Source organism: Odontesthes bonariensis, chromosome 18 (assembly GCF_027942865.1).
Source record: "Odontesthes bonariensis isolate fOdoBon6 chromosome 18, fOdoBon6.hap1, whole genome shotgun sequence".
NCBI classification, from domain to species: domain Eukaryota; kingdom Metazoa; phylum Chordata; class Actinopteri; order Atheriniformes; family Atherinopsidae; genus Odontesthes; species Odontesthes bonariensis.
In genome coordinates, this window is record NC_134523.1 from 3,775,893 (window position 1) to 3,802,089 (window position 26,197).

General features: G+C 44.6%; 1 protein-coding gene across 4 annotated transcripts in view; it reads right to left on the reverse strand.

Annotated features, from left to right (window-relative positions):
- khdrbs3 (KH domain containing, RNA binding, signal transduction associated 3) overlaps positions 1-26,197 on the reverse strand; it is a 133,074-nt gene that overhangs the window by 45,582 nt on the left and 61,295 nt on the right. For 3 of the 4 annotated variants that reach the window (XR_012767184.1, XM_075449846.1, XM_075449844.1), the window contains 3 exons: positions 15,895-16,041; positions 14,074-14,213; positions 1,081-1,261 (listed from right to left, as the gene is read on the reverse strand). Coding sequence is in view for 3 of the 4 variants with exons in the window: in XM_075449846.1 (XP_075305961.1) it covers positions 1,081-1,261; positions 14,074-14,213; positions 15,895-16,041 (468 nt within the window). In the remaining variant the exon portion in view is untranslated. The remainder of the gene's footprint in view (positions 1-1,080; positions 1,262-14,073; positions 14,214-15,894; positions 16,042-26,197) is intronic. The other variant, XM_075449845.1, reaches the window with a different exon arrangement.

A 26,197-nucleotide genomic window follows, 5' to 3' on the forward strand; every position in this document is an offset into this window, starting at 1 on the left:
CAACTGTGACAATGATGGGAAACAGCTGGTCCAGGAGTCATTCTCTCTGACCTCCATGCATTCGAATCGCAACCTCTGAATAAACCTGTCAGATATGGTTAGGTATGGGCTGCCGGGGCAATTTTCCAACGCAGGCCACCGCCCCTCTCCCGTCTAGCTGCTAAATATTCGGCGTCGATGCTGCCGTCTCTGGGGTACTTGCTTTGACGGTGCAGCAGGAGACTTTCTTGGCAAATGCATAAAGGCTCCGACTCTGAGTCTAATGTATTCGTCTCTGGCAGCTGCTGATATTACAGACAGGTTCACATAAGAATGTGCCGGTAAGCTAGAAGAACAGAGCACAATAATATTTGTGCTGACGTATTCATTCTTTGTTTAAACATTTTATGTACCAAGACTACATGGACAAATAAATGAATAAATAAGGTAAATTATCTAGTGCACATATGCTTCTATTCAGCTCATACTGCCATAAAACTTAGCACATGCATTTTCCTTTTTAAAAAGGGACAGTTCACCAAATCACAAAACACCACATTTCCGTAAATTGGATCATAGTGACATTTTATACATAAAAACCTCATCTGGAACCCTGATGATAATGGCAATACTCATTGCTGTAAGTTGTATGCTACGGTCAGGAGGACCCCTCCCTGTCTCAAAGGAGTGATATAAAGCGGGTTTTTATTTATCCACGTTAGGACCCATCTGTCGGGGCGGCAGCAAAGAAACCGAAGTGATAAAGGATGCCGACCCTGTGCCGGGGACTGCTTTGGAGCCGACTCTGCAAAGAATGCTGTAAAAGCTGCTCCGCGTAATGGACAACACTGCTCATCCTCTACACGGCATACTGATTAAACAACAGTGTCTTCAGCCAGAGGATACTCAAGGTATCTTACACAATGACTCCATAATAGCTATTTGCTCTTGTTATCATTTATAATGCGGCCATATAATTTCCCTTTGGGGATTAATGAAGTATTACTGGACTGAAATTCAATTCAATGTATTTCTGCAGTAGAATGCATTTGTGTACCTGATCTCAAAGCTAACGTGATACATTGTTATTAATATACTTACATATTCACCGTATGTGTCCTGGACTATGGGAGGAGCTGGCCTGTAGCCGGCAGCCGGCGGGGCGCCTCTGGCTCTCTGGACCCCTCTTCCTCTGGAGGATGGAGCCCGGCTGGGTGGGGCTCCTCTGGGGGCTGCTCCTCGAGGCACCGCTGCATGCAGAGGGGGCACGCCTCCACGACTCCTTAAACAAAGCACAGAAATCATCCATGTTTCCATTGAAAGAGCAAAAAAGCAAAACATTCTCGAGGGGTAAAGAGATGTGTGTACATTGCTGCGATGGATCATTGCAGATCGTGTTCAGAGGATCTTTGAGGCATTAAAGCAGGGCTACCCAAATCCGGTCCTCGAGGGCCGACGTCCTGCAGGTTTCAGATGTTTCCCTGCTTCAACACAGCTGATTCAAATGAAATGGAGCTCTTCAAAAGGTTGTTAAACCAGCTGATGAAGCATCGATCTGAATCAGGTGTGATGGAGCAGGGAAACATCCAAAACCTGCAGGACGTCGGCCCTCGAGGACCGGATTTGGGTAGCCCTGCATTAAAGGATACTGTTAAAATTACTGGATCATCAATACGAGTCCACTTCATTGCACATGTTCATGGTGACATGCCATAATTCATTATGTTTGCAGTCTGGCTGCCTCCTCTACTTCCAGCCCAGATACAGACTTCCTACACTGGCCAAAATAACTTGACAACAGCAGCGATGAATATGATCCATGTGGCAGGCAGGTTATAGGTGTGGGTGGAGAGAAAGGAACAGCGCGGGCGGAGGGCTCGTTCTTCCATTCGAGGTAAAGTGAGTCATGTTCATTACTCAAAACATACCATGTCTTGTGGCTGAATTGCTTTTTTGTCTAATATGAAAAATGTAGATGAAAAATTGGAATCTCTGCCTGTTTTATGACAAATGTTTCCTTTTTGTCTGGGTGTTTTATGCTGGAGGTAAAGCCCTGTGTTTGGACTCAGAGGAGCCGACTTCAAACACATTTTTGATATTCCTGTTTTCGATATTCTGGCTTCAAACAGTCAATACTGCGGCAAGTGAATTCTGCCTTTAAAATTTGAGCAAACGGGCATGTTGTTGATAAGAAAAAAAAAAAAAGCATTGATAAAACAGGCAAACACAACTCTGACCGGTCCTTAATGAAGAGGCAGACAAATTCAAACTGTGCTTTTAGAAAATCAAAGTCTATCAGACCTTGTGGTTCGGTAGCTTTTTACACCAACTGAGCTTTCTTTCAGAGGGAGTTAACTGATCTGAAGCAGCGGCAGCAAATCACCGAAGCCGCTCTCCGGATCATTTGCTTTCCATGTTTTTCTATTTCTCCTGTATTCCATGCATCTGTGGTAAAGCATCCCTGATCTGGGGCATGGGAAGGGAGGAAGGAAAGGAATAAAAATGAGAAAAACTCAAAACACTCTGACTAGGGTAGTGGGGGATGTGACTGAAAGAGAAAAAAACAGCACTGACAGTTAATTTGCCTTTAAGAACAGCACTCTTCTGGCAACAGCTGAAGTCAAAGGAAAGAGAAGCAGCAGTTGAGAAGTCGCTGCTCAGAGTTTTGGTACTGATCAAACTCGTGCAAATGAGTGTGAATACGTAGTGAACTTCCTGTGTAGGAGGCTGAGGGACCTCTGTCCTCCAGCACTCAAATAAGACATCGTAAATGCTAATTATGGTACAATTTAAAACAAAGTATATACATTATATTCTAACTCAGAGCCAGACAAGTATTCCATGTCGGTGACCTTGTTCGTCTCAAATCTGATGAAAGAAATATAAAGTTTTCCTTCTAACAAACAAACAACACAATTCTTCTTTTAAAGCACAGCGACGACGCAGAGAGGATAAAAGCTGTCTGATGGCCATGAGTACTTTTTACTTTTGGTCGTGAGGTCTTAGAGGAGCAGGAATTAGTTTGGCTTAACAGAGACTGGGAGAGGCAAGGATCCATAGTTTGCATCCAAAGCCTTTTACACAGGCGCAGCTTTGCTTTCCTGAGCGTCGTCAGACACTGCATCACTGACACTAGGCAGCGGTAGCCGTCAATGTTATTTAACTACTAAGGCAAGGCAAGGCAAGGCAAGGCAAGGCAAGTTTATTTGTATAGCACAATTCAACTACAAGGCGATTCAAAGTGCTTTACAGATGCATTAAAACAGTAGAAATAAAAAGCATGATTTAAATTTTAAACAAAAAAGAAAGAAATAAGAACAATAGATAGAATCAGATAAAATCATTAGTTAAAATGTGATTAAGTTTTGAAACTCAAGCTTCAGATTTGGAGCTTTATTCAAAAGCAGCTGAAAATAGGTGTGTCTTCAGCCTGGACTTAAATACAGTCCAGGATGTGTTTCAATAGAGTGTTTCAGCTGATCTGAGGCTTTCTGGGAGTTTGTTCCAGACAAGTGGAGAATAGAAGCTGAACGCAGCTCCTCCATGTCTGGTTCTGACTCTGGGAACTGATAGAAGACCGGATTCAGATGACCTGAGGGGTCTGGAAGGTTCATACTGGGTCAGGAGGTTACTGATGTATTTTGGTCCTAGACCATTCAGAGCTTTATAGAGCAGCATCAGAACTTTAAAGTCTATCATTTGATGGACAGGCAGCCAGTGTAAAGACCTCAGAGCTGGACTGATGTGGTCCACTTTTTAAGCTTTATTAGGGTGCGATCTCAACATCTGGCCTGTTCAACAAGTGTTCCTTTTGCCAGCTTGTGGTGGAGATTTGTAAAACTTCATGTCCCCACAAGCAGTTGAATCAAGAGAGACTAATTTACTGATATCGAGTGCTAAGCAGTAAATGTGTTTAGATGGAAAGTCAAGAAAAGCTTATGTGGGTTGTAGGGTTGGCGTGCTATGGAAAAAGGGAAAAATGAGGAGAGTTGCGTGTGCCAGGGAGAAATCGCTGTTCTATACCGAGGTTCCAAAGGAGTGGCCTGGGACTGGAATCTAGGGACAGGGACTCCAGACCTGGGGCCTCATGTACAAAGACTTGCGTGGATTTCTTACTGAAACATGGCGTACGCTCAAACCCAAATGACCTCCAACGTCGGATGTCTGAATCTGTGCGCACGCATCAATCCAAGCACATTTCGTTTGTACATCCCAATCAACGTGGAATTGAGCGCACATGTCGGAGCACCCGACTCCTCCCTGTCCACGCCCCTACTTTAATTTGCAAATCATATTTAAATGAGCCCTGCACCTGTGATTCCCTTCTGTGTACGGTCAGAAAATAAAGATAAAAGACTGAATAAGACGGGAAAAAAGATAACTTCACGGAAAGCAAGATGTCGGTGCTACTTTCTGAAGAGGAGGCCCGAAAAAATGTGTTCTTTGACACGCTGTCCTCCGGCATAAGCAGCAAACGCAAGAGGAGTGGGTGGGATAATGAGAGTGGGTTAATGTTGTGGGGTAAGAGAAGCCACATAAGCAGAGGTGAAGAAGAAGTGGTCCAACATTAAGGTGGATGTGAAGCGGAGACTGGCTGCCCACCGCTGCAGTGTGGCCAAAACAGGGAGGGGGGGTGACCGACTCTGTTTGAACAGAGAGTCGGCGCAAAAATGGGTGACACTGCTCTCTCTGGGGTGGTGGGAGCTCATGTTGGTGACTCTGATTACCCCCAAGCTAAATACCGATGTTTTTGTGTAACTCACAACAACGTGTTCATACAGTAACGTGCAGAAGTGCGCCGGGGAAAAGGTGAGGCTGATTGAGACATTTCACACTTTACGCACAGGGTTATTAATATATGCCCACAGAGACGATCAGGGGCTTGTTAGAAAGATCTTAAGCTGAAGTTTACCCAGCAAAAAACAGCAAGAAACTAACTTTAACTACCGACTGATGCAGTGAAGACAGGATAGAAATTGGGAGCGCACATGCTCAAAGCGCGTCACGGGGAATAATATTAGGACGAATACAAGAATAAAGTTACTCACCAAGAAGCCAGGTATCGCGGCACAGTGCCACCCTGTAAGTCTGTTCCCAACGATGCTGTTACTCAGAATGTATGAATCGTGCGTTGAACCACGGCACCTCGCCACAATGTTGGTTAATTGCATTTACGCATCACATATGATCTTACATCGATCGAATGAAAATGTTCCCTGTTAACATACAAATTCATCATGTGATTGCGCTTTTATAGCAATGTGTGCGCAGTCGATAGCTCCGATTACAAAATCGGCTCTCGCTTCAAATTGAGCTTTAATGTTGGCCTGTTGGGAATTTGATATACGTGGCTGAGATGCGGATAATTCTGTCCCACGCGGCTGGCATGGCTCGACTCAGGGTAGACTGGCACAGTCCCAATCGGTTGGCCAGCTCCCTCTGGATTGCCCCGGTTGGAACCCCAGTGTGCACATCAACTGTGAGCACAGGCAGCGCATGGCTCCTCGCTGTGTTGCGCTCCAACGCCGGCCGCAGCTCTGCACAAAGTTCCAGGAGGATTTCCCTCAAAACGGCTAATGAGTCAGTCGCCATCATATGCCAGCAATCCTCTCTGTTGTAGTGTCTCTTCGAATTGCACCATTTGCAAAGTCTTCTAATACTGCTAAAGCAGCCATTGTTTTTAATGGTATGCATTGCACCACTTTGCACTGCTTTTATATCCACTCGTGTAATTGCAGACACATGGGTGCGTTAATTGTTTATCAGTATTAATTGTTCATGTGTCTCAGATGTGCACATCACTGTCTGAGGACTAATTGTTTTCACATTTATTTATTATAACAGTTTCCCAACATCACCTTAGGTGTCGCCAAAGAATCAACAGCTGGAGATGCAGAAAAACTAGTCCATGCATTTGTTACTTCAAGATTGGACTACTGTAATTCTTTATTATTGGGCTGTCCCACATCCATCCATCCATCCATCCATTATCTGCCGCTTGTCCGGGGATCGGGTCGCGGGGGCAGCAGCTTGAGCAGAGAAACCCAGACGTCCCTGTCCCCGGCCACTTCCTCCAGCTCTTCTGGGGGGACCCCGAGGCGTTCCCAAGCCAGCCGAGATCCAACGTGTCCTGGGTCTTCCCCGGGGCCTCCTCCCAGTGGGACGGGCCCGGAACACCTCACCGGGGAGGCGTCCAGGAGGCATCCTAACCAGATGCCCGAGCCACTTCATCTGACTCCTCTCGATGCATTTGACACAGTGAACCACGACATCCTTCTCTCTACCCTGGAGGGAATGGGGGTTTCGGGCTCTGCACTCTCCATGTTCTCATCCTACCTGACAGATCGCTTCTACCAGGTCACACTGAGAGGGTCTGTGTCGAAGCCACGTAGACTCACCACCGGGGTTCCCCAAGGTTCGGTCCTGGGTCCTCTTCTTTTCTCCCTCTACACATCATCTCTTGGTTCTGTCATCCACTCCCATAACTTTTCCTACCACTGCTATGCAGACGACACCCAGCTGATTCTGTCTTTTCCCCCTTCTGACACCCAAGTGGAAGCATGCATTGCTGCGTGCCTGGCAGACATCTCGGGGTGGATGTCGATGCACCACCTTAAGCTCAACCTGGACAAGACTGAGCTGGTGTTTCTCCCGGGGAAGGGCTGCCCATTCAGAGACCTGGCCATCACCATGGATGACTCTGTGGTGACATCAACCCGGACCGCGAGGAATCTGGGTGTGACCCTGGACGACCAACTGTCGTTCTCGCCAAACATCGCATCAGTGACCCGTTCCTGCCGATTCCTCCTCTACAACATCCGGAGGATTCGCCCCTTCCTCACCGACAAGGCAGCACAGGTGCTCATCCAGGCTCTTGTCATCTCCCGCCTGGACTACTGCAACTCCCTCCTTGCTGGCGCCCTGGCTTCTGCCATCAGACCTCTGGAGCTGGTTCAGAAAGCTGCTGTTCGTCTGGTGTTCAACCTCCCTAAGTTCTCCCACACCACTCCCCTTCTCTGCTCTCTACACTGGCTCCCTGTAGCTGCTCGCATCCAGTTTAAGACTCTGGTGCTGGCCTACAGGGCAGTGGAAGGAACAGCTCCTTCATACCTCCAGGCTATGGTCAAGCCCTACACCCCCGCCCGACCACTTCGCTCTGCGGCCACCAGGCGCCTGGCTGCCCCGTCACTCAGGGGTCCCTGCGCACGATCGACACGGTCACGGCTTTTCTCTGTTCTGGCACCCCGATGGTGGAACGATCTCCCGACTGATATCAGGACAGCTGAGTCGCTGCCCATCTTTCGCCGCAGGCTGAAAACCCACCTCTTCAAGGAAAACTACCCTCCTCTGTCCTAGTTCCTTACGCACTTATTGTTTCCTCCACCACTGGCACCCTCTATATTTTCATTACCCCCTACCCGAACCAGGGTTTGAATCCCATTCCTGCTTTTCTTACCTCTTTTATTTCTTCCCCTACCCGAACCAGGGTTTGCATCCCATTCCTGCTTTTCTTACCTCTTTTATTTCTTCCCCTACCCGAACCAGGGTTTGCATCCCATTCCTGCTTTTCTTACCTCTTTTATTTCTTCCCCTACCCGAACCAGGGTTTGCATCCCTAACCCCGCTGTGACTGGTGTGCAGTTGGTGAGATGCTGAGGTATCTGACTTATCGCACTTACTCTAGCACTAGTTTTGCTCTTAGCTGTTTGGTATTGGAAGGAAATGCACTTATGATTTCTTGTGACCTGAAGTTCTTTTGCCTACCGATGTTGAACGCACTTATTGTAAGTCGCTTTGGTTAAAAGCGTCTGCAAAATGACCGTAATGATGCGGAGGAGCAGCGGTTCAACTCCGAGCCCCTCCCGGATGACCGAGCTTCTCACCCTATCTCTAAGGGAGAGCCCGGACACACTGCGGAGGAAACTCATTTCGGCCGCTTGTATTCGCGATCTCGTTCTTTCGGTCACTACCCACAGCTCGTGACCATAGGTGAGGGTAGGAACATAGATTGACCGGTAAATCGAGAGCTTGACCTTCTGGCTCAGCTCCTTCTTCACCACGACGGGCCGGTGCAGAGCCCGCATCACTGCAGACGCCGCACCGATCTGCCTGTCAATCTCCTGCTCCATTCGTCCCTCACTCGTGAACAAGACCCCGAGATACTTGAACTCCTCCACTTGGGGAAGGATCTCATTCCCGACCCGGAGAGGGCATTCCACCCTTTTCCGGCTGAGGACCATGGTCTCAGATTTGGAGGTGCTGATTCTCATCCCAGCCGCTTCACACTCGGCTGCGAACCGCTCCAGTGAGAGCTGAAGGTCACGGCCCGACGACGCCAACAGAACCACATCGTCCGCAAAAAGCAGAGACCCGATTCTGAGGTCGCCAAAACGGACCCCCTCAACGCCCTGGCTGCGCCTAGAAATTCTGTCCATAAAAATTATGAACAAAATCGGTGACAAAGGGCAGCCCTGACGGAGTCCAACCACATATTCTCTGAAAAGCCTTCAGTTGATCCAAAATGCTGCAGCCAGAGTTCTGATGAGAACTAACAGGAGAGATCATATTTCTCCAGTTTTAGCTTCTCTTCTTTGGCCCCCTGTTAAATTCAGAATAGAATTTAAGATTCTTCTCCTCACATATAAAGCTCTTAATGACCGAGCTCCATCATATCTTAAAGATCTCATTGTAAGATATTTTCCTAACCGAGCACTTCGTTCCCAAACTGCAGGTTTACTTGAGGTTCCCAGAGTTTCTAAAAGTAGAATGGGAGGCAGAGCCTTCAGTTATCAGGCCCCTCTCTTGTGGAATAAGCTGCCAGTAAATGTCCGGGAAGCAGACACCCTTTCCACTTTTAAGACCAGGCTTAAAACTTTCCTTTTTGATAAAGCTTATAGTTAGGGATGGCTCAGGTGATCCTGAAACATCCCATAGTTAAGCTGCTATAGGCCTAGACTGCTGGGGGGCCTCATCTGTCACACCTTTCCTCACTTTACTCTCTTCATGTACATGTGACATTATTGTGGTCATTAACTCGTGTTTCCCTGTTCCAACAGATATCCTTTGAATGGTGTTACAGTGGTTTTTCCCCTCTTTTCTGTCTTCTCAAACCCCAGCTGGTCGAGGCGGATGGCCACCCTTCCTGGTTCTGGTTCTGCCAGAGGTTTCTTCCTGTTCAAAGGGAGTCGTTCCTCTCCACAGTCGCCTCAGGCACGCTCAGGACGGGACATTGGACCGAAAAAAGAAAAAAAAAGTTTCAGTGCAATCTGTTGGTTTCCTTAGCTAGGAAATTGTTTTTGAATTGGCTCTATATGAACGAATTGGATTATTTTATGAATAATTATGATTACAATTAATTGAATTCCAATTGGCTTGAATTGGACTTTATTATCTAAGTGCCTTGAGATAACATTTGTTGTATTTGGCGCTATATAAATAAAAATGAATTGAATTGAATTGAATTGAATTGAATTGAGAAAAGTGCGTAAACCAGCCCTGAAGTTGGCGTGAGGCACCGCACATTTCCACGGTCTTTTCACTCTTGATACATCTGATCGTTGACGTGAAAAGGTGCGTACGCCACTATTTCGTGCGTACGCACCCTTTGTACATGAGGCCCCTGGCCTCCACACACCTCCGAAGGATCAAGTCATTTGATCACCTTTAGTTTAAGGTGATGTTCACTCGTTATACTCCCAGTTCTAAAATTAGTGGTGGCAGCCATGTTGAATGTTGGCGCATACCTGCCTAGTTAGAACAGTGAAGTGGGTACATGCCTTCTATTCTCAGTAGTCTAACAATGTAACATGTTGCTCCCAACACTGCTCATTAGCCAGGCTGATTATAGGATATGCTAATGTCCAGTCAAGCTTAAGCTGATCCATTTGGTAACTGAACCAAATACAACTTTACACCTAGGTTCCATAAGCATTTGCCATCTTATTTCCCACTCCCAGCCGATTGGTTTCCACCATTGGCTGATCAAAAGCTGGCTGTAGCGAGGCCATGACCTCCACAGGCCTCTCGCTAGTCAGAAACCGTCCCTTTTACTACACCACGGTCATTTTGACAAAGTGTTTGTTAAATTTGGGCTACTGATTGATCTGGACAAAAAAATTGATCATCAAGGTCACTTAAGTTTAATCTGAATATCCACTGCACTCGTCTATTATCAGGAAAGGTCAGGCGATCAATAGGAGTCAATAGGATTCATCTCTTGTTGGTCATCATTGCCTGTACCAGAAGATTCATCAATCAATCTCATTGATGAGGAGATATTTTGTGTCTGAAGTGTGTGCCAGGGTGAAATCCCTGAACAATGCTGAGGTTGCAAAGGAGCAGCCTGGGACCAGGAATCTAGGAACAGAGACTCCAGACCTGGCCTCCACACACAAATCGAGTCACTAGCTGTTCGAAGTGCGGTGTTTCAGTAGAAAGCAAGGCCCGGAAGAGAGCTTACAACAAGGGGAAATGCCAAGAGGCCAAGGCGATTGGCCTACATCTGCATACCGTGCGGAACGCAAAAGCAAAGCCCTGGGAGAGTGATGGTGGGCAGCTGGAGCGAGGCGGCCAACAACTGTCACTACCAAGAAGAGATCCCCAGAGTGATATTATCCTGGTCAGGCAAGCAAGCTATGCTGCCTCTATTTTAACTGAACATTTATTTTATCATTCAGTACATGCACACGTAACCACAAATGAAAAAAAAAAGTGAACATTGTAGTTACGGAGGTTGGTTGGGGTTGGTCTATCCATACCGCCATTCAGATTTTGGGTTTATTGGGACAACACTGACGGCTCGTTGTGGTTAGTCATTTCATTCCGTTGAGTTATCTCTACTCACTGTTTGCAGCCATGGGAGGAACTCAAGGACTGGAACTTTTCAGTATGCCACAAGTTATTTTCTAGCAATCACAAGAGATATGGAATGGGAACTGTTTGAAGTTTGATGGAAGGTCAGTAGGTTAACTCATATGCTGATGTGCTGCCTCTTCTTCCCGCTACAGGTCAAGATGCCACTTTAAAAAAGCAAGCATGAAACAGACAAAAAAAGAAAATCAAATTCCATTTAGTCTGTTTTTTCTAGGAATAATCACCTTGTGTTGAATGAAAAAAATGTGTGTGATTGAGATAATGAGACCACGCAGTTGGAAACGGTTTCCTAGTTGGAGGAAAAACGTTGTCAATGTTTAAAAAAAAAAAAAAAAAAAGGTGTAACACAATCTCATGAGGACTGGGCCACAAATTGCATGACACTTCAACGAATTGAAATTCAATCCATTCCTTCAATAACAGCTTTCCTCTCCTGCAGCCATATTAGAGCTATATTAAATTACCGCTAAAGCAAATCAAATATATTCTGCTGCTGCTGCTTTACATTAAAAATAGTCAAGACCGCGGAAGCATTTTGTCTCCCAGTTTAAAGCTCGCTAACTGCCTCCACAAAACCACACTCAGTCATTCTGTTGGATTTTTTGGACGACGGACCTTCATCAAAGACCGTGGGAAGTAATAAGAAGCAGACTTAGCTGCAGTTTACTGGCTGTGCATCTCCAACTCTTCAGCGAAACAACCAATTTTGCCGCCCGCCGCTCTTGTTTGGCAATCTATTTGTGCTGCGAAGCCCTTGTGTAACATGTCATCAGTCCAGCGTTGCTCACAGCATCATAAAACAGGAACTTTATCAACTGATTCTTTATTAGATTGGGTAAGTGTGTCTGGCAGCGATTCCAACAGATACACAAGTTCCTTCATGAGTTATACTCCTGACCATTTGGTTTCTCAGAGAATATTTGCTTCAGTCAGACATCCAGTACCTGCAGTATTCACACAATGGTGCTGTTATCAACACGACCAGGACTGAAATCTTGAGAATGATAAGAATAAAAAGGAGATAAATGGTTGACAACGGGGATGTTCAACTAATGATCACAGAGCCATATGCAGCCTTTCCATCACTGGACAGAATTACAGGAAGTATGCTGAGCAAGTAAGTGATCAGGGAAGCTTGAAGCTTTTCTGACAACTTCGCCTTGCCTTGGCTCCCTATGCCTCATTAGATTTGTTTGGCTTATCACTTATCTGTTTAAGTTTGCTTTTGGAAAACAATAAAAAAAAACGCTAAGCGGGTAAAAGTTCCACAGCAACTTTAAATAATCACAGCTGCGCTTTAGTTGTTAGGTGTGTGCCAAACCTTCCTCTTTGGGATTCCTGCACAGTCAGCATAGTTAGAAACACCCAAGCTCATTTTCCTGCCTTCAGAGGAACCCATTCGAGGCCATTCATTCTTGTGAAATATGTGGAACAGCTTCCACCCTCGCGTTAAACGGAGAGTTTTTGTCTGGTTTGTTGTTCCAAGTTAGATTTTACTGTGGTTTTTCCTGTTGAAACTATTTTACATCGGTGCAGACACATCGTGATCCACTCTGCATTTGCATTATTTACAGCTTCTCAAAAAGCTTTCCTAAATTACCCATTCCACTGGAATAACAAGATTTACTGTCAAATGTTTTTCAAGATTATTCAAACAGAACTACTTATTGAGGCACTGATGGGGGCTTAAAACGGGGGATAAAAGAGACCAACATCATCTGTTGGCAGGTGAAAAAAAATAACATTTTGCTCGCTTTTCAGTCTCTTTCCTACATCCATGTTTACTCTCACCGCGTTGGGCACTGTGCCAGCAAACTGTGACACCAACATGGCACCTAACAGCTTATACCGACCCTGATGTCACTACAGCATTCATCCTTAAACAGTAGGTGTCTCTAATGAGAGAAGGACGGCGCTACATTGCAGGAATGGCACCAGAGGAAGTTGTACAAAGAAAAATGATTTTTGTAACATTAACAGCACCTTTTCTGGTTTTGATGGGGCATAAAGATGCCTATGGAGACGGATCTACCCTCAACTTTCCCTGCAAACACGCCACTCACGTGCGTCACAACACTGTACAAAAGTGTCTGGACTGAGAGTGGAAAGTGGAGTGAAAAGGATTTGTTGAGAAGCGACTCGTTGTGTATTCTGGTGAAGTGAAAAAGGTACAACACTTCGAGATGGTCAGCTTTTGTAAAACGAAAAAACAAAAAACAAATCTCTACCTCTATCAGCCAGGTGGGAAAATACCACAAATATGGTTTGGTGGGAGTCACAAGGAAGGCTGTGACAAAGAAGAAGGACTTTAACCTTATTCTGGTGATGCATCAAAGGACAGAAAATGTTCAAACTGAAAAAAAAAACTTTGAGCATCGCACTGTTCTAAGAGTTAAATAACAGGGATAATAATAAAGTTGGCAAATTGCAAAACAAACAGGAAGCTGGAAAACTTAGGCCCAACCCCAGTTCCTACCCACGGCCCTATCCCTCCATTTTACAAAGGCAAGGTGTTCCTTTTCATTTAGGGATCAGAGAGTACTGATCAAATAGCTCCTCGGTCGGAATGTTGGAGGCCGTTTCAGATGACCACTTCTCCCTGATATCAAGACTAAGATTGCAATGTGTTGATATTATGTCACATTATCAAAGGGGGGGAAAGTAAAACAAGTTGAGGTTGATGTACAGACCCCAGTTTTCCTAGACAACGATATTTCTGACGATATTTCTGACGATATTTCTGACGATATTTCTGACGATATTCACCTGACTGATAAATCCAAAAATAAATACCCCAAAGAAGCTGGTGAGTGTGGGGGTAGGAGGCAGCGAATCCAAGCTCAGCAACATTTTACTTGTACAGATGAGCAGTCAATACAAAACTGTTTCTCTACTTTATCTGTTTAATACTGCTCCGTTCACTTCAACTTTCTTTGTTCACTGTAACAAAACCTCCAGAACGGCCCCCAATAGCTAAATAAAGCTAGCTATTATTTGTGTTGTCGAATAAGGCAATGCTAAATGTGCTGGAACTGTAAATGACACCATTAACGCCGATAATGCAACAGAATACTGTGTACATCCTTTTATAGGAAAAAAAAAAAATAGTCTTCCCAGTAACTCCTTAACTGTAAATAATACTCATTTCCCAGCTGAATCGAAGTGTGCACACAGAAACACACACAAACAGACAGCGCGCGTACAGATTTGGAGGCAGGTTACCTGGGAGGCCCCGGAACAGGTGTCCCTCTTCCACGGGCGGCTGACTTGCCCCTGACCGACGGCACCTTGGCATCCTCCGAGCCACCGTTCAGGTATGTGAGCTCCTGCAGCTGGGCCTGTCTGATCTCATCATTGTAATCCTGCACACGGAGAGGCATCGTGTTCATACACACGCACACACACACACACACACACACACATACAGACAGCGAGAGACTCGCTTTCAATTACACTGTATTAAATTACGTCCTTTATCTCCAGGGCTACAGCCCCGGGAATATCTAATTAATGCACTTTACTGTAGTGCCGTGACCACTGTTCCTGGAGCAGCAAAACATTTCAGATCTCCTGCTGATAAATCCTCCCGACCCCATTTGCCTTTATCTTCTCATGCGGTTGTTTTATTTCTTATGCTTGTTTTTTTTTTTTGCCACCGAATTAAAACACATAATTAATATGGAAATAGGTCTTTAATCACAAAATGACTGATACGATTGTCATGTGATGTCTCTGTCAACGAATACGTTTCTTCAGCGACAGCGAGAATCTGTGACGCTGACGGGGGGGTTGGAGGGGTCGGCCCATCATTTACAATGAGATGAAAATGGTTATAGCTCTGAGCATCGGGGAGATCATCCATAATGAACAGAGGAAGAGTAAATAAGCTCCATGCAGCATGGTGCTGCCAAGGAGGGTTTGGCCCATGCAGAGAGATTCCCTCCTGCTTTCTTTATATCCACAGCATACACAGACACTCCAATGGCTCGCACAGAAATACAGCACGAGTTACAAAGACGGTAAAGGAGCGAGCGGGCTCCCGTGTTACTCGCGTCACTGTTGACAGGCTGAAAACGAGGTTGGCCAGGCCCAAAGAGCAGCTAGAAGGAGAGTTGGGAGGGAAAAGAGAGGTGGGAGGAACTGTGTGTATAGCCGCATTCGCACTGTAGGAACCTTTGGCAGTTCCTATAACCTTTTCAGGAACGGGGCCGTTTTTTCCCTCATTCGGACATACAGGAACTCGGGACCACGGCCCTCAGTTCCTATAACCATTTTAGCTCCTTCTCCTCAGCTGGGTCTGTTCTGGTTCTATAGGAACACATCTGACAGAGGTGTTTGGTGGTTGGTAGCTCCGCCCCTTGTCATGCTGTCACGGCTGAAATGTTTATTCATACGACACGGACAGAACCGGCGCGTGTTTAACAAGTTAAACTTACACGTGGTCTCATTTGTCTGCGGCGCTCTGCTCTCCTTCCTTCATGAAACCAAGAAGTAACGCCCGCGCTCGATCCTTCGTCTCCTGACTCTCTCTGTGAGCTCTTCCAGCCTCCATGTTAGACGCCCGATGTGATCGTCCATGATTAATATCACCATCATGCAGACCATGAACACGGTGGCCTCCCCGCTCTCCATATTAGCTTCTTTCTGGTGTTTTTTCTTATCTCCTTACTTTTCGCAGGTTTGGTTTTGTTTTGTTTTGTTGTTGAATGTGGCGCTAAAGTAACACATCACTCTCGCAGACGGTTGCGTCCCATCAGTCTCTATCAGGTCCCGACTCATGTGCGAATGCAAACTGAAACAGTTCCCCCGAGGAAGGACAGTTATCAGAACGTTATTCGAGGAGGACCGTTCTTAGAACTGCGTTCTTAGAACTGCGTTCTTAGAACTGCGTTCTTAGAACTGCGTTCTTAGAACTGCGTTCTTAGAACTGCGTTCTTAGAACTGCGTTCTTAGAACTGCGTTCTTAGAACTGCGTTCTTAGAACTGCTCTGTCCGAATGCAGCTAATGTGCAGAAGAATGAGTGGAGGGTGAGGGGAACATACCGGGATGAGAAACTTCTTGATCTCCTCCAGAGCGTGGCCCATCCTGGCGTAGGCCTCGGCCGGCGGGGCGAACACCTCGATGAGGACGTGCAAGTCTTCGTTCAGGTGGTGGTATTTGGCCTCGCCGCTCTGCCGTAGCTCTTCTTCCTGATGACGCACAAAAAAAAAAGAAAAAGAAAACAAGACAAACGAAAACAGTTTTTGATTAGCAAAGATCTGTAGTCTCTGGCTTGATTTATGTTTTCCTGCAGGGAATTTTTCCACAACTGTTAGCTTAATGAGGTTTGATGCCTCGATGCTGACAGACTAAACACAGGCGTGTGTCGCTGCAAACAGGCAATCTTCGGCATCTTCAGCGCTTCACATCATTGTGCCTGTCACATTTAACAGATCGCTTTTGTCCTCCCAAAGCGGCCTGTCCTCATAAAAAAGATGATGTCCACTGTGTGCTAGCATGCACTCCACCGCGATATCTGCTCTGCTTGTTGCACATTAACGCATCTACGCAATCGCTCTAACGTCATTAAAGCACATTTAGCAACTCTGGGAGGAAAGTAAAGTTCTGATTTCTATTTCCAGTGAAAAACTAAGAATTCTTTCACCAGTTTACATGAGAAGGGTCTGTTAGGAGTGATGTGATTAAGTAAAACACAGAGACGGCCTGTAAGCAGCTGAAAACAGGGAATATCGGTCTCCTTACATCACAGAATGCAGGGGTCATGCAAATCAAAAAACAAACATTCCACTTAAGACAGACATGAGGATGTAAAAGCAAAAAAAGTATTTTTCATTTTTTAATAAGGCTGATTTAGTTTATCTTCCAGTAGGAGAGAGACTGAAACGTTCCCCATTTTCAGCCACAAAATGTCTCCACATCAATGAGATGGATTGACGCACGTTCCTATAGAGACACCGACACCGATGACCAGCTGGAGATAAGCCCGATTGATTCCTATCGATCACTTGATCTTTCCTGCAGATAGACGGCTGTAGTCGTCATTCAGATTAAACCTAATCGATCTTTAATGATTTTTATCCGGATCCATCAGCAGCCCAAACTTAACAAAAATGGCTTTCAACATGGCTGCCTTTGCTAGCTGTAGGACTGGGAGTACGACAAGTGAACCCTAAGTTAAAGGCTGTAGGTCTTGACTGGAGTCTTTGTGACCCATCAAAGAATCTGTGGTTTCCTGATGTTTGTACCTCATTTTGACGATGAGAAAATTCCCGTAGCAAAGCCTGAAAGCACATCAAAGCCTGCATGCCTGCTCATAGTTCAAAGAGGGATTCGTCATTGAAATTAGGGTGGGCGAAGTCCCTGATCAACAGTCTGGTTGTACACGGACAGGCTTGTACGTTATTGTAATTAACATAACATGTACTGATGAAATTATAAAACAGAATGCACAGTACCAGCACAGTACGCTTGAGACAGTTCAAATGTTTTGGGTGCGCACTTTTTGCCACCTCACCTTCGTCTCTAATACACTTTTTCCCCATTTACACCACTTACACTATAATAATGGGTCCGATGAAGGTGGGGATTAGAATTATAAAAGCAAATTTTTGCCCTTTTTTGACAATTTGTCCAAATTTTCTGAGGTCTTATTGAGGAGTATGAGAAAAGGTTTCAACACAGTGGCTCTCCTCTGACCCTGACTCAAACAGTTCTGCTGGCAGCACTGTTTGGAGGGGTGGAAACTTCACCAAAAGGTGTGCTCAACCCCACCCTTCTGGTGAGGTCAGCAGCTCCTCGCTGATGTGAAATGCGTGTTCCTCAGGTCTGAAAAAACTTCAGCAGAGGAGGTAAAGTGAACTTAAGGAGTGACGTAAACTCACCGGCCACTTTATTAGGTACACCTTGTAAAAGGTTGGAGCCCCTTTTGCCTTAAGAAACTGCCTTAATTCTTCGTGGCATACTTTCAACAAGGTGTTGGAAACATTTCCCAGAGATTTTGGTCCATATTGGCATGATAGCCCCACGCAGTTGCTGCACATCTATGATGCGAATCTCCCGTTCCACCACATCCCAAAGGTGCTCTGTTGGATTGAGATCTGGTGACTGTGTAGGCCGTTGGAGTCCAGGGAACTCAGTGTTGTGTTCAAGAATCCAGTTTGAGAAGATATGAGCTTTGTGACAGGGTGCATTATCCTGCTGGAAGTAACCATCAGACGATGGGTACACTGTGGTCATTAAGGGATGGAAATGGTCAGCAACAATACTCAGGTACTCTGCGGCATTTGAACGATGCTCAGTTGGTACTAAGGGGCCCAAAGTGTGCCAAGAAAATATACCCCACACCATTACACCATCACCAGCCTGAACCGTTGATACAATGCAGGGTGGATCCATGCTTTCATGTTGTTTACGCCAAATTCTGACCCGACCATCTGAATGTCGCAGCTGAAATTTGAGACTTGTCAGACCAGGCAACGTTGTTCCAATCTTTCCAAATTGTCCAATTTTGCTGAGCCTTTTCGAATTGTAGTCTCAGTTTCCTGTTGTTAGCTGACAGGAGCTGCACCCAGTGTGGTCTTCTGTTGCCGTAGCCCATCTTCTTCAAGGTTCCACGTGTTGTGCGTTCACAGATGCTATTCTGCATTCCCTGGTTGTAACGAGTGCTTATTTGAGTTAGTGTTGTCTTCCCATCATCTCGAAGCAGTCTGCCCATTCTCCTCTGACCTCTCACATCAACAAGGCATGTTCGTCCACACAACTGCCGCTCACTGGATATTTTTCGGAGCATTCTCTGTAAACCCCAGTAGATCAGCAGTTTCTGAAATACTCAGACCAGCCCGTCTGGCACCAACAACCATGCCACGTTCAAAGTCACTTAAATCCCCTTTTTTCCCATATTCTGATGCTCGGTTTGAACTACAGTAAGTCGTCTTGACCACCTCTACATGCTTAAATGCATTGAGTTGCAGCCATGCGATTGGCTGATTAGCTTTTTATGTTAACAAGCAATTGAACAGGTGTACCTGATAAAGTGGCAGGTGAGTGTACTTTTGAAATGAAAATCAGATTGGCTTGTTCAATGAGGAACTTTCAAACAAAGGGGAACTAAAAACATTTTAAAAAATCCAGGTTGTGTTTTAAGGGAGTTTTGCTGGCGACTTCAGGCAGGAAACAATGATTTTTTCATAATATGCCCCCTTTAAGTCATTTCCTGTACAGATTTCACATACAGAATGCACCTGTTAATGTTACTGTTTGGTTCATGTTTAGCTAACCCTCATCCAAAACACAGACCAGAAGAAGCACCATTTCTTTTTGCCATCAGTTCCCAAAACATTCCAGTAAAACGGACTGCAAATGGGTGGTGCTAAATAGCCCATTGAGGCTTGTTAGAATATTGTACAATAATGAAATATGAATTGTAAACTGTTCATGAAGTCATTCCAGTCGGAAACAAAGAGGGGATTTGGTTATGCTCGTAATATATTGGTACTGTATCTCCAAGTTCACTATTTAAGAATGTAATAGGATGAGGAGCTGAGCCATAAAATAGACTCTCTAAAACCATGGGGGAAGTTTTGCAAAACTCCTTCAACATTGTTTCATGCAGGCATTTGTTGTTTCGTTCCACTCAAACCTCTAAAAGCAGAGCCCTCTCCACCTCCACCGGCTGCAGCATTTAGGCAGCAACAAAAGAATGTTCCGTGCAAACATAGGGGGGCCGCTGCACAGGCCACTCACGCTCACCAAAAGCAGGCCACTATAATGTTATTGATGGAAAGAAATAGGACAGCAAAAGCCCCAAATGTCTTCCACCGCATCACGCAACGGAAACAACAGGTTTGGCGTCCTAGTTTCTCCTTTTCAATAAAAAAAAAAAAAAAAGGGAGGGGAGGCAAAAAAAAAAAAGTCTTCTCGAAGGCATTTCCAGCGGCGGTAACTTCTTTTCCCCCTTCTCCCTCTCCAGCGCCATGCTCACCAGTGTCTCTGATGTCATCTAATTATAAATAACCTTCTTTTAAGAGTGCATGCGGTATGTTAATGATATGTTAATTCCTCCCATAAATCTGTGCTTTATGAGCCGAGGGTTCCTCTGTGCATAGCAGCAGAGCTGCTGGTGTCGAGCAGGTTGTCGCAGACAACTGCCTGTAGATCCGTCTCTTCTCTTCCCTTTCGAGTGTTCTGGGGCTTATTTGCATGAAAAGCAATCATTATTAAGTTATCATGACTGAAAAGCAAATGCACTGGGTATACAGAGTAATGTTGAAGTGTAATCTGTGAACTTCTAATTTGAGAACACTTCTTTTACTTCACGTTTCTTGAAAATTGTCTCTGTTGCACATAATAAAGCTGGTATAAAACCAGTCTTTACCTACGTGTGACCACATCCTTTGCATGTGATGCTGTAGCAGTTCTCATACCCCAGGCGCTGATAAGAAGCATCCATGATCCAATAGAGTCCTGTAGCAGCTAAGCAGCCCACGGCAGGAGATTACAGCTGTCTGTTTCTCATATCTATTGGCAGCATCTCCCCTCTGTTTACTTATTTTCTCTTTGTAAATCTGCCTGTGAAAAGCCGTTCGCCTTGGAAACAGGACGGCAGAGCACAACTCTGGACATCTGAGCTACCACAGCAGGAGCTCTGAGGTATGGGAAAAATGTCAAGCTTCGAGCGTACAGTTGAAATGTTTAAGGACAGACACTGTGAAATTCTGCCTGCATAACAGATGATGCATCTACTGTGGTGATGAACTGCACCGCTCTATCAGCCCCGCTCGTCGGCGCATCTCACAGCAGAAGTGGGTTATAAACACAGAGGCCAGATACTGTCTTGCCTGACATGCATTCTTGAATGTGAATAACTAGGAATTGCATCTACCCCCCCACAACAGTTCTAGATCCAGAACCCTAAACTTCACTGCCCAATTACTGCTGTCTATTCTTAAGCAATCATTTTCAGTTGTTTTCCTCTTTTGGACTGTTATTTTGGCTTTTCATTGGCCAATACTGTGAGAAATGTGAAAGGCTTGTGTAAAAGTAGTCCCTTCAGGGCTGCTGTTGTAACATAATTGACCAAACATGGCGAATGTTTCCATGGTCAGAAGCCACTGTGCAACTTTTTCATGTCTCCAAACACTGGCAAGGCTCTCACTATGACAATATTCTCAGAATCTCATCAAATAGGCTGTGAATATATGTATATATGCACACACACACACACACACACACACATATGCAAAGCCACCTTGTCTTGAGTTTGAATCTCTGCCATGTCTGTGCTTGAAAGCTAAGTGCACAAAATCAAGAATAATCATGAGTATTGAGATTTCAATGGAGGCACCAAAAAACCAGCCTTTCTTGAGATATTTTGAAGTGGTCTTGAATAAGTCTTCTGGCTCTCTGTCATTTTTATCAAGGTTTATTTTTGGACATGGGCTGCTTATTCATTCCACTCCTTGTACTTGATCATTTTCAGAGGAATATTTTTTTCCTTTTAGTTTGTGAAGCGTCTTAACATGGTTTGATAGCCATAACATGCTCCAACAAGGTGATTTCCAATGAGCTATTAGCTTAAAATGTGTTGTATCTTTCAGTTCAGTTCAGTTTGTCCTTAAAACATCTGAAGAAAACTGAACAAGTAGAGGACAAAAGGGAAAGTATTAGGCCTCAAAAAAACTATCCAGAGCAGATGATCGGTATCTAAAAGTCATGTCCTTAAGAAAAATAAATTAAATCCATAAAAGACCTGACAGAGGACCCTGAGAGATGCATCTGGACCTTCAGTTAATCCATCAATTGAAGCCTATTCACTGAAGCCTCATCAGAAATGGTCTCCATGGAAGGGTGGCTTTCAAGAAGCCATTCTTAAGGAAGGGAAGCAGGGAGAAAAGGCTGAGGTGTGCCAAATGACACCAGAAGTGGACTGAAAATCAGTGGCAGCAGGTCTTATGGAGGGACAGCGAACAGAACAAAAGGCAGCCCACATCCAAAGAAGAGCTTTGGGATGTCCTTCAAGGAGCCTGGAGAACTGTTCCTGAAGATGACTTAAAGGGACACTATGTAATAAATTAAGTCATTTATTAGCTCAAATCAACATATTCATTCATAAATTAGTCCTCATTGGTGTAAAATTATCTATGTCAAAAATCTCAATTATCCTCCTGAGTGAAGAATAACTTGTTTGTATCTACATAGAGCAGGTAAGCTCTATGGAGGCTGCCATGTCCTTCCGGTCTATGAAAAACGACGAAGTGCCGAGAGGGACATAAAGCACTTCGAATCACGTTTTCCCCGCCAGGCCTGCAAGCGGAAATGACGTCATTTTGACGTCACGTCCGCCGAATGGCTTATTACTGGCGCCAATGGTAAATAGATTTTATCTCGTAAATTATCCCACTAATAATGCATTGATTGTTACCAAACTTCTGCCGTAGTACACATTGGCTCTTAACTCACAAAACGAGGCATTAGAAAGTTTGTAAGTTTACCGGGAGTTTATTTAAAAGAACACTTTCCAGATAGCAACTACACACTGCTGCTAACGCTAACGCTGCGTCGACGTCACTTCCGGTAACTCCCGGAATATGACTAATTGCATTGTCTGCACACCAAAGGCTATGTCAACTTATGTTATCTGACATTTATCTGTCATCTGTATTTATAGTGTTATTGTATGTGTGTTCCGTAATCCTTTGTACTGTGTGTCTTGATGTCTTTTTGTTTGCATGGACCTTGAGTCTGAAGCTATTGCTTCTTGAATCTTGACACATACCGCCTGCCGTAGTTCAAGAAGTTGCAACGCACATTTGAAAACATGAGGCGCTAGAGAGCAAATTCATTCGACTTTGCAAAATAAAATTGCACCACTAGATGGGGGAAGAAATTACAAAGTGTCCCTTTAAAGAAATTACAAGAAGGCTTGTCTAAAGCTGGGCATACACTGTGCGATTTTTTTCAATCGCGGTATTCAGCTGCTGCTCATACTGTACGAGTGAATCGCAAGGGTTAAAACGTCACAGCTCACGATTCCTGTTCTCACACTGTACGATCCGATGGTTTGATGCGATCTGGCTGCTCACACTGCACGACACGTCGGACTCGGTCGCCGGTTGCTGCCATGCTGTTCTGTTGTCTTCTTCTTCTTCTGTTGACAATTTTCTCTTCCATACCTATGTTCGCGCATGCGTAGTGTGACAGGATGAGGTCAATCGGCTCGTGCAACTGCTTCAACTGTGCGAGAGCCTCACGAGGAGCGACCAGGATTTCAAACAAGTTTGATTTTCATCCGATCGATCGGGAGGTGGTCGGGAGGGCTTAATCGTTTGTAGTTACCCCATGTATACTACACGATGCGAGACGCACGATTGAGCCAAAACTCGGCCCGATCTCCAAAATAGTCGCACGAGTGAAAATCTTGTCGACATCGGGCCAAAAATCACACAGTGTATGCCCAGCTTAAGAGGGTTAAGGCTGTGTTGAAGAATAAAGGTGCTTAGACCAATGATTTGACTTTGAAGCTTGTTAGTATTGTACAACCCTGTTTTTGCCTTATATTCTGTATTTCAGTTGATGTTTGCACGTTTCAATAAATCTATTTCCTTTTTTCCCTGCCTACATATAAAGAAATGAGGAGTGGCTAAAGACTTTTGCACGGTACAGCATCGCTGATGATTGTCAATAAAAGGACCGATGGGGCATTTTGCACAAGTTGTAGAAGTTATTGAAGTGCATCAACTAAGACAGACAGGAGAGTTATGGTGGGGGCACTGAAGCACTGCTTCATCACTTTAGCAAACTTTAGAGACGCTAAAGGTATGTTAACCAAGCTTTGTGGTGGGTTAAGCATAGATTAGAAAAATGTTGTTTATTTTTTGTTCATGATCCAATCACGGTAAAATGATCATGCTAAAAGTTAGAAGAAGAAACGGTTTCTACTTTCCTTTATTTTGTTTTGTTGCATTGCTATTGTTAATTGAACTACAGCATCCCTTGGATTCTCAGTTGGCAAACTGACTTACTTGATTTATTTGCCACCGCATACACAGACAGCAAGACTCCTTTTGAGGTTCAGGACAGATGTTACACATGCAGAGGGTATTTCTCTAAACAAGCAGCCTGTACGTAAATCAAACCTGACACATGACTTAATAAAAGTGAGACAAAGCAATGTGATTGTTTTATCTCTCAAAAAAAATAAAGAGGGAGTACAGGTCCCGAGGAGGAAAATTTGATGAGTTAATCATGTTGCTAAACGAGAAGGGGCTGCAGAGCACAGATGCCATTATTTCATCTTGCTCTGACAACAGCAGGACCACCGAGGTGCCATAAGCAGGCGGGATGACTCTGACTCCGACAGCCTGGAGCCTTTCAACCTCTTTGCATTCGCATTCTTGTCAGTACAAGATCAAGGTCCCGCAGCAGCAAATATCTGGGCAATTATATCAGCTCTTGCAGAGCCTTTGCAATATGCTTAAAAGTATAATCTACAGAACATTGTGTAGTTTCTCCATCCAAGTACAAAAAATGAAATAATTATTGCTATCTCGTGTTTTCCACAGAGTGAAAACAGTAAATTAGCTTCTTTATTGCTAGACAGGTGCAACCAAGAAGTACAGTACGCCATTACATTTTTATCAATGCATATAGAAATGCCTTTAAAAGCAACAGTGCCTCACTTAGTGCTTCTGTGCACACAAGACAGCTTGTATTTACTTGTCTTGAAACAGCCTTTGGGTCCCTCTTTTTGCACCGCATTGACCCAGTTCCTTAACTTAACTAGAAATGTTGCACGCAGACGTCCACAAGGACATATGCAGTGAAGCTGAAAACAGACAGTCAGCAACCAGCTGAACAAAGAGCATTAGTTTTGCGCCAGGAGTGCATCCCTCAAACCCTGCAACCAAAAACAGAGGAAGCAGCCCTGCCCGCAGCGTCCCTGACAGAAAGTTGTCTGTCATAAATCCTGTGTTGGCTTTGTGCAGACAGGTAAAGGCTGCAGAGGTCAGTCTATCTCCATGACTGATCTTTCCTACAGGTACTCGAGAGGAGTCGACTACCAAAGACTATTGATCACGGTAATCAAAATAAATGCACTGTATGATAGCAAGAATCACTGCAACACTACCAAATCACCCCTGACACAGAGAGAGAGAGGAGATGAGCCAAGTGAAGTCGTTTTTATTCCTAGTTAAACAGTCCAGTGTGCAATCAATTCTGCTGCTAAAGAGCCGCTGTTAGAGACATTTACGTCCTCTCTTTATGCGCTGACATGATCATGGATGATAGAAGTCTTTTCTCCGGGTTGCGTTTGACATTTCGGGATACTAAAAACAGTCGTGTAAAAATGAAAGTTGTGCGGTTTTACACATCCGGATAGAATTAAAAAGTCTTTGAGTGAAGGTAAACTCAGGCTCAAAGCACAACATATTACACGGTGTGAAAAATTAAGTACACCCCATTATTCAGTAGCTTGTAAATCCACCATTAGCAGCAATAACGTGGTGTAATAATTTTCTGTATGATGCTATCAGTCTCTCACACTGTTGTGGAGGACTTTTGGCCCACTCTTCTTTACAATCTTGTTTCAGCTCATTGATTTGCAGCATTTGTTTATGCACAACACTATTAAGGTCCCCCCACAGCATTTCTACCAGACTGAGTTCTGGACTTTGACTGGAGCATTGCAGCACCTTGATTCTTTCCTTCTTCAGACATTCTGCTGTAGATCTGCTGCTGTGTTTGGGATCATTGTCCTGTTGATGAGCCAGTTTCAGCCGAGCTTTAGCTGTCAGACAGATGGCCTCACATTTTACACTGGAATACTTTGGTATACAGAGGAGTTCATGGTGGACTCAATGGCTGCAAGGTGTCCAGGTCCTGTGGTTGCAGAACAAGCCCACATCATCAGCCCTCCACCACCGTGCTTGACAGTTGGTATGAGGTGTTTGTGCTGATATGCTGTGTTTTTGTGTTATTATAACCAAACATCTCCACTTTGGCCTCATTTGTCCAAAGGACATTGTTCCAGAAGTCTGGTGGTTTGGTGAGATGCAGCCTAAGCAGTGCTGTCGTGTTCTTTTTAGACTTCCTAAAATGTTTTCCTCTTGTGAATAATCTTTCTCTGCAGTGGAGAGAAAGATGATGTCTTTCCCTCAGGAAAGTTTTTCACTCACTTCTTCTGCTTTTTGTCAAAGTTTTTGTTAAATAAATGATTAAACCGTGTAATATGTCACATGTTGACATTCTGTATCATTTTTGCCTAATGAACATATCTGACACGTACCAGATAATCTTTTCAATAACTAACAAGTGGAACCTAAGAATTGAAAATAAAGTAGGGTGTAC